At 39.4% G+C, this 8,783-nt stretch overlaps 1 protein-coding gene across 1 annotated transcript; it reads right to left on the minus strand.

Annotated features, from left to right (window-relative positions):
- Positions 1 to 153: 153 nt before the first annotated feature.
- Positions 154 to 8,676, minus strand: rilp (Rab interacting lysosomal protein). The gene is made up of 8 exons (XM_034225366.1): positions 8,049 to 8,676; positions 6,239 to 6,362; positions 4,383 to 4,504; positions 3,579 to 3,764; positions 3,069 to 3,238; positions 2,787 to 2,912; positions 2,430 to 2,528; positions 154 to 1,424 (listed from the first exon to the last, which is right to left on the minus strand). The coding sequence occupies exons 1-8, from the start codon at positions 8,385 to 8,387 to the stop codon at positions 1,307 to 1,309; spliced, it is 1,284 nt and encodes a 427-aa protein (XP_034081257.1). The 5' UTR covers positions 8,388 to 8,676; the 3' UTR covers positions 154 to 1,306.
- Positions 8,677 to 8,783: the final 107 nt, after the last annotated feature.

An 8,783-nucleotide genomic window follows, 5' to 3' on the forward strand; every position in this document is an offset into this window, starting at 1 on the left:
CAGTCATTCAGGAAATGATGAAGAACGCACTCCTTATAAGTCTGGACCAAAGATAATCATGTCATCACTTCTGCTTTCATTCAACAGCAGCAACAGTTAGCGCACAATGCCAATTGAATCAATTGAATCATGGAAAAAAATGGGTAGAGATCATTTTTATATTCAATACAATTCTGTGTTTATTGGATTGAAAGGTCAGTTTTCATTATCACAGTCTGAATTGTTCTACATTTCATCAATAAAATATTAAATATTTTTGTCAGCAACGACATGCTTACAAAAATTGCATTTTAAGAAAACATGATTTGATTGGAAGGTCATATATTGTCTCAAATACACCACTGGTCTGTCATTGTCACATTTGAAGTGAGCAGACGGATTAGATTACTTTAGGGTAACTAGTCAGCAAATGGTGGTGGAAACTAACGTAACCAATCTGCAGCGGCTGGTACGTCAGCCACAATGAACGCGTTTACTCACACAAATACACACACACATTTATGGCACCGGCATCAGGCACACACCAGCCAAATACTTTGAGTGGTGCAATGACTGAAATTGAGAAAATATATATTTAACAATACAAGCATTGAGTTAAGGCTTAAGGGATTAAAGTGTACTCAATGCTGGAAGTGACTGGTAATGTGACTACAGTTTTCTTTGTTTGTTCTTGAGCATGAAAGTACTTTAAATCATTAAAAAAGTATACAAGTAAATTCTTCCCTACTGAGGTAAAATTGCATAACAGCTTCATGGTGAAATCTTGATTGTTAGTTATAAAAAGAAACAATGCCCTCTTGTGGAACCGAGGTGAACTTAAAATACTTTTTTTTCTTTTTTCTTTTAACACAGGAGAGGAAAAAGCTAACCTTGTAATATCTTTGGTTTTTGTAAAAATAGTTTCAGGATCTATATAAATATTGATGTGTAATGCCAATCTTCCTCTACGCTAAAGGATAAAAGGACTCATACAAAATATTGTTTTGTAGCGAGTTAAAAAGAACCCCTCTTAATACTGCGTACACTGTACCACACATACTGTAGTACCAGTATACTAAATATACTTTTTTATAAATTCCAGTAATCAACAAAAGGGGAAATGAAAGTATTCATATCAAAATAAAGTTTGTTTAACACGTTTGCACTTTCTCTTCACACTAAGTGCTTTTGTGTGGGGCTGCCTTCAAATGTCCTTGTTATGTTTCTCCTGAGTCACGGCAACATTTTCTGTTACAAGCTGAGGAAGGAGATGTGACTAAGGGAAGAAGGGTGAGGCTGCGGTGGGTACCAGGCTCAGGGGGGACGGTCAATGCTGCCCCGTCTCCACGCCGGCCTCTGAGTCTCCGATGATCTCCCAGCTGGAGGCGGAGCTGCTGATGTGGGCGGGGCTCCGTCCATTGCCCGACCGCGTCAGGAAGCCAAAGCTGCAGCCGGCAGGGCAGAAAACAGACAGGCTGGGTCAGACAGGTTGTCAGGGATTACAGCTAAAAATAGTCCAGACTCTCAGGACAGCGACAGAGTGAGCAGAGAGCTGAAACCATTGCTATGATTCACAGATGATGTTTGTTTAGCTCTTTCTTTAAATTAGATTATTTATTAAATCTGTCTTTTTATATCTCTTTAAAGACTTTGGGCTCCAAAGAATAAGAATATTCTTTTGTGTCTCTTTTTCTTTTTAGATAAACAGTAGAAGTGGACCATGCAAAATGCAAACAGATATATTAAAATGTAGTTTTTTCTAATAAAGAGACAGGTCAACATCATCATGACACAGCTGTATTTCACATGTTTTACTTTATCTCATTCTCAGTCAAGAGACTTCCCCTATAACACAATTACTTTCCAGAAGTGAAGGGAATTTCCAATATTCTAGTAACTAATCTTCATGAGTTGATGGGGGTTAACATCCTCTATCTGAACATAGGACAGACCTAATCTATGGGTACAAGTACATTAACATGAAGAACAAGCCTATTTTAATTGTGTTGATTTGCTGAATTACTACCAGGTCAACGGAATGCAGTTTTAGTGTGAACATGCTACTAAAATAAAACACTTTAAGAATGTATATGTTGTAAGTTAGGCATCATGCTTCAGTTTGTAAATAACCTAAAGATTCAGACAACAGGGTTCAAATCCATCTCAGGATGCTTCAAGCAAATGGCCTAGATAATCCTGAGCTTTCCTGTACCTAACAAAAGGGATCATACACTAGATAAATTAAAACGTATCAACTAGCTTTTAGAGGAGCACTTCCTGTGTTTTGTCTCAGGTCACTAAAGTCAGTTTACTTTTGGGTAAACAACACTTTAAAATCATGCATGCACAGAAATGAACCAATGTTCTCTTAATGTAAAAACATGAAAGGGACAGATGCTGCCAGCTTTGTGGTTACAAGTCTGAGCACTGCAGGGCAGATGTGTACTCACAGGTTTCGAATGCGAGACTCAGTTGGTTTCTCGGTGTCATCAACATCAGCCCCGTCTACTTCTGTCTGCCCAAACAGAGAACTCCTCTCCTCCTCATCACTGGCAAGGAAAAATCAAATAGAGAATTAAGTATTGATTTATGTTTATGTGGTTGATGTAGAGTACCATGAAATCAGGCCTTTCATTTAACATGTATTTGACCATTATTCATTTTGAAGCTATCTTCCATGCTTTTAAAAAAGGAAATGCATAAAAAAAACTATAAAATGTTTCATAGATTTGATCCCTCTAAATAAAACAGTTTTAAAAAGGCTCATTGTTTATGGATAAAGCAGGTGAACCAATGATCAGACAGACCTGCTGCTGCAATCGTTGGCAGGAATCCCGAGCATCTTTGCCTTGATGAGCTTTCTTTTTTTTTTGATAGCAGAGCGGACAGCTTCTAAAAGGAAACCTGGACACCTCTCCTCATTCAGGATCTCTCTGCAGAAACATACAATCATTTGTATTTCCATTTACTATCAGACAGTATCCCCCACGTACCCAAACGTCCATGAATTGCTCAAATGTGCCACTTCAGTACATGTTCGACTAAAGCTTGCTCTCAGATTGATGGCGAAACATCTCCAGCAGACCCACCTCTGATAGTAGTTGAGCTCCTCCTGAACCAGGAACAGGTTGGTTTTGAGCTCGTTCCTCTCGAAAAGGATGCCACGCACCTCCTTCTTGGTGAAGCATGGCGGATCGGGGTCCTTCTGCTCAACCGTGGACTGTTTCTTTGACTCCGAGGCGGTTTGATTCCTATTTGACTGATTGGCAGAACAGGGTCAAAGGTCAAACAGACTCCTCAAACTTCAGTCTAGAGCTCCTTGGAGGAGGAATGACAAGCATTTGGTTGGAGTAGGTCTAAAGCAGCTGGAGTATGATCAGCAGTACAAGCTTTAAATAAAGTTTTTGAATCTTCAGCTCCTGTCTAGAACATTACAGAATGATTCAAACAGCAGAATTAGTTATTGTCCAGATACATTTTGACCTGCAGCTCAGTAAATGTAATTATTTATACCAAATGTAAATGAGAAAAACAGTCTGAATTAGAAAAGCAAAGAATCTTTTGGACATGAAATAAAGGAAACATGATAGGAGTCATACAGGGCCGTTGCTGTTGGTTATGTCCAGCTGTGTTTGGAGGTTTTCGATCTCTTTGGTTTTCTCCTTCAGGTCAGCCTCCATGTCGGCCTTCCTCTCCACGACGCTCTTCAGCTGGACCTGCAGCACATTCTGTTTATGTCGCAGCTCCGCATTCATCTTCATGAAGCGCTCCAACTGCTCCTGGAGCTGCACACACATACACAGATTAACAACAATTATTAAATCATAAGACACAAGATAGTATCCATATTTCCAACCAGGTGTAAGGATAGTTAAACTCCAAACTAACAAGCCAGGGCTGAACCACAAACACAATCTTTCTGCATTGGAGAGTGGGGTGAAAATGTCCCCATGCGTGGGATATGGATCAAAAGGTCTGGGGGAAGGACAGGGCAATGAATGAAACCACACAAAGCATTCATTTTAAGAACGGAAACATTCTAGGCATCCATTTAAGTGAACAGAGGGACTAGTTCAGAGTAACTAATTCAGTTTTTCATCATATAAACGTAGCATGATAGTAATATAATAAACACTTATTGCTCTAAGAGAAAACCCCACATTCCTTTAAGGAACTGATCTTTATGGCCACAGCCATAAATACTGTATTATGATACTGTTTGTGCGTCCAAGTGGTGTAGGTGTCAGTGCTTTGAAGCCAATATAGCTTCCTTTCTACTTTGCTCTTCAGGCTAAAAGCCCTAGTGACCACCAGCTGCTATCAGCTGTTTCATCAATCATATTATCTTGCCGATGAGCATGAATGATCACATACGCAGAATAATTGTCATCAATATTCCTTACCGCCTCCACCTCTTTGGAGATGGTGGTTATTTCCTGGACTTTGGCCCTCAGCTCATCTCTCTGCTTGTCCACCACCTCCTTCAGCTTCAGCATCACCTCTCGCTCCTGCCGCTGGACACGGTCTGAAAACAAACACAAAGGGTCAGGTAAAGAGAACTGTGTCCCTAAACATACATGCTTCTTGTGGAACATTTTAATTCCCTGCTTAGAGGATTATTTTTATAAATTGAGTGGGGATAAGGGTGAGGATCCTCAATTGATTACACGATTGTGCAATAGGTAGTGTTATATTGTTATATTATATGATATAATGATGCATAATAAGGCCACTTTATTGATCTGTAGGGTTGGATAGTCCATCAATTATCAAATGAATCATGGGAAGACAAAGCTGTACTTTTATTTAAGCCATTCCCCTTTACATGGTGAAGAAAGATGGCAATAGTAATTCTGCAACTCTAACTGAAAAAAACATGAATAATTACAGCTACATTTGTCATAGTATAGTACAAACTAGATTAAGCTGCTTTCGCCTTCAAGAAATTGTGCAAAAATAAACATGAAACATAAAATCTCTACACATAAAAGGATATTAGTATAAGATAACTACCTTAAACAACGTGTTGTAGGAGTGACACAGGGGCCTGAAACACCATTCTTGACATTACACAGACTTAAAGGTTCAGTTCACCCAAATCCAATAAATAATATAAATATTATATGTTCTATAATTTGGATAAACTGACTTACTGGCAATGCAGGAAACAATAAGTCATGTATTGTAAACTAAATACTATATTATAATATCCATTAAAACAAATTAAGTCATCTTAGTGAAGCGTGGGAGCCTGTCACATTAGCAACATGAAATAAATAATCTCATCCAGCTGCCACCTTGCCTCTTCTCAAATAAATCCCATAACATTAAAACATCATGTTTTCCTGTCAGTACATGAAAACAAATCAGCAAAGGGACTCCACCCCTTGGCAAACATAACTGCAGTACCCACAAGCAAAACGTACTGATGTTTCACTTCACAAAACATATAATTAACTATATTCAGAGACAATGATTCATTATGTGATGAATGGAAGACACTATAATAAACACACATTTTTCAATCTATAACGTAATGTTAATATTTGTATGTGTTTTTCTCCATTGCATAATCTTTAGGTTTGCCATCCTCTTTTGAGTGTTCCCCAATACAGTATATGACAACTTCTGCTACTTCACTCCACAAAATAACTTCACCATAAACATTGTTAAGCCCAGTTTGACTGCTTTCAGCCTCACTGCATATGAATATTAACCCACTGCTACATACATGGGCATTTTTGTACAGATGTAGGGAAACAACATAATCAGATAGCCTCAAGGTGGATTTGCTTTTTTAGAAAATAGCTAATGGCAATCCAGAATGGGTCTTAGGGATGGAAGAAGAACTCATTATTCCCCAAGGCTTTATAAAAAGTTAATGTGGTAGCATCTACATTGTTTGGGGTGAGGTGTGAACTATGAGGAGAGTACTTCCACAATGTGTAGTATAGAAATGTGAATAGTTTCTTTACAAATGAAGTACTCAGAATCTGATTTGGAAAAATGTTTACTGGATGAGAGAGGGGAGGGTTGACACAAGTGTTGTACAGTACAGTAATGGAAAGTTACTTCAGCCCACTCGTAGCCATCATACTAATGCCTAGTAACAAATATTACATAACTTACAAACGTTGTGACCTGAATCTGTCATCCTGTTGACATGTTGGTAAATTGTTAAGTCACTTAAGAAACAGTCCTGATTAAAAAAAACAACAGTGCATATTTTATGTTTAACTTTAAAATGCTGGGGGCCCACCTTCCTGTGCATGGCTGCCCTTCAGCCGGCTCTGCAGCTCCTCCCCATCGTCCTGGAGCTGCTGCACCTGGACCTGCAGCTCCTCACACCTCGTCTTCCACTGCTGCTCCTTCTGCTGCAGCTCCTGATGAGAGGATCGAACACAGATTGTAAAAGCAAAATCTTGGAGATGTGGTGAATACAAATACAAGATCTGATGTAATTTCCCTTTGTGCTCTTAAAATCTCTTGTGCATGTAGGAATTTGGCTTCGGTAAAACAGGCTGTGTCCAAGCAAACTATTTTGTTGCGTCATTACAGATGTTTGTTGAAATGTTTCTCAACAGAAAACATTTATTTCCAAGAACCACACCTCTTAATGAACTTTCTCTGCAATGTTTATGACAACATTTTCTAGAGCACAAAACAAACTTTACCACTATATTTAACACATCAAAAAAAGAATTGCTTTGCCTTCACAAAACAATTTGAAAGAGGAATACAGTTTCACAACAATGGCCTTCTTTGTTGTGTTATTCAACCATAATGATTATAGTATAAGGGCGGGCCCCCCCTGGAGAAGTACAGTGTCAACTTCCCTCTGACAACTGTTATGTCACTCATCTCACAGCAGCATGCCTGCCCTATGTCCCATATAAACTAGACCAACAACTTAATAAAATAAAAGCCTTGTTGAGACTTCAAAAATATACGAAAATAGCACGCTCGCTAACATTATATTTAACAACTATGTGACTGTTTTGTGTACTTTGCAGAATGGGGTTGGATATTTGGCAATGTGGAAATAGCAAATAGCTGGATTAACCAACCTGCATGGGGCTCCAGGGCAAAATTGTGCAAGTGAGGCCCTGTTAACCCTTAATAACATACTTTAGAGTGCATATTCCTATTTCAAGTGTCTGTTAACTAAATATCAACAAACCACTTACACTACCTAGTGGCCTCCTATGTCCTGTTTTTAGTTTAATATAACACATAACACATACTAAATAATATATAACAAATTAATTCAAGGTTGTTTGTATCATGAATGGTAGTAGTCTGCTATAACAACTGAATTGAGGCTTCAGCTAATATGCTTTTTTGGGGGTAATTATCTGTATTTTAGCTGCATGCTGTGTAGCTAGCTAGCTGGCTTCTTAGTAGCTAGCTAAGTAGCTAACGTTAGTTTCACAGTGATCGTCATCTATTCACTTATGATAATCTATTCCTGTTAAAGCTAAATAATATCAGTACTGTGTGGAAGAGCACAGCATAACATACACATGTTGGTCTATAAAAACGTAAATTGTGAGAAAATACTAACCTAACAATGTTCATTATGATTGGTTTAAATGTCAACACAGCGTTAGCCAAGTAACTGTCATTGCCGCGGTTGTCCTGACGACAAGGGGCAGCATGGCTGGTATTTCAGGTTAACATTAGCTTGATAGATATTGATTACATTGTAGGGCGTCCATGAGTGATAGCATGGCACAGTACTGTGTGTGTATCAGGCAACTTCCGGTTCAAGAAATAACTCCAGCGTAAGAACTCAACTTAATTTAGCTACACACAAGCCTTCTGTATCTTTAATGTTCTCTCTACATGTGGGAGGTGTCTCTCGGCCATTTACAGTAGTGGTTCCTCTGGCCTCTCCGTCAACTCACGTTAGTTCAACTTGACGTTAGTTACTGGGAATACAGTGTTTTATAACCGATGTAACACACAGTGGGTTTATATCATAGACTGTATATATCAAGGTTTATATTCACTGCTTTGAAGCGTGTTTCCAAAACGCTGGGAGGATTAAAATCTCCCACGTCTCTCACCCGTATTTCATTTTTCTCGTTGGCCTCGTCGCTCTCCTTTCCCACACGTTTCTTCTGCTGTTGAAGCTGTATGGTTTCGAAAGTCTTCAGCAGCTCCTCTTCCCTCAGCTTGTGAGCATGGTTCCTGGAGGCGAAGCTCTCCAGCAGCTCCAGCACTTTCACTATTTTCGGTACAAGACCCACGACGCTGTCTTTGCCAAAGCCATCGATAAGTTTCTCCACCTCGGTGCCGATCAGTTTAGCTATTTCATAAACATTGTCCACAGTTAGAGCTGAATATGTCCTTTGGAAAAAGCCCTCTGTGTTTTGATTCTCCGAGTGTGCTTCAGGTGCCTCCATTTCTGAGTCCCTTCACATGCTCTTTGACACCTTTCGAAACCGAGAGTGGCTTGTCAGCGCGACATGTCAACCAGCCGTAAAAAAAAATCCCCATAAAATGTAACAAATAAAAGTGCAGGTGTAGAGATTAAAGTGCGGATATTGTTGAGCCCATGCTGCAGACACGCCTGGACTTGACTGTCTGCTCTGCAAACACGTCACGCATTTGTAATGTTTGCTCAGAACAACTCGAAAATAAAACAGAAGAACATCGAGTTCTCAGCAAAGAACGATAATACAAGGCTGGACTGGAGTCACTAGACTCCTGCTGTCTACTCACTGCAGGACCCTCCTACTTTTCAGACTAATGTAATTCCACACACACCCTGCCAGGTCGAGCATACTGAGAGAAGCAGC

Source organism: Gymnodraco acuticeps, unplaced genomic scaffold (genome assembly GCF_902827175.1).
Source record: "Gymnodraco acuticeps unplaced genomic scaffold, fGymAcu1.1, whole genome shotgun sequence".
NCBI classification, from domain to species: domain Eukaryota; kingdom Metazoa; phylum Chordata; class Actinopteri; order Perciformes; family Bathydraconidae; genus Gymnodraco; species Gymnodraco acuticeps.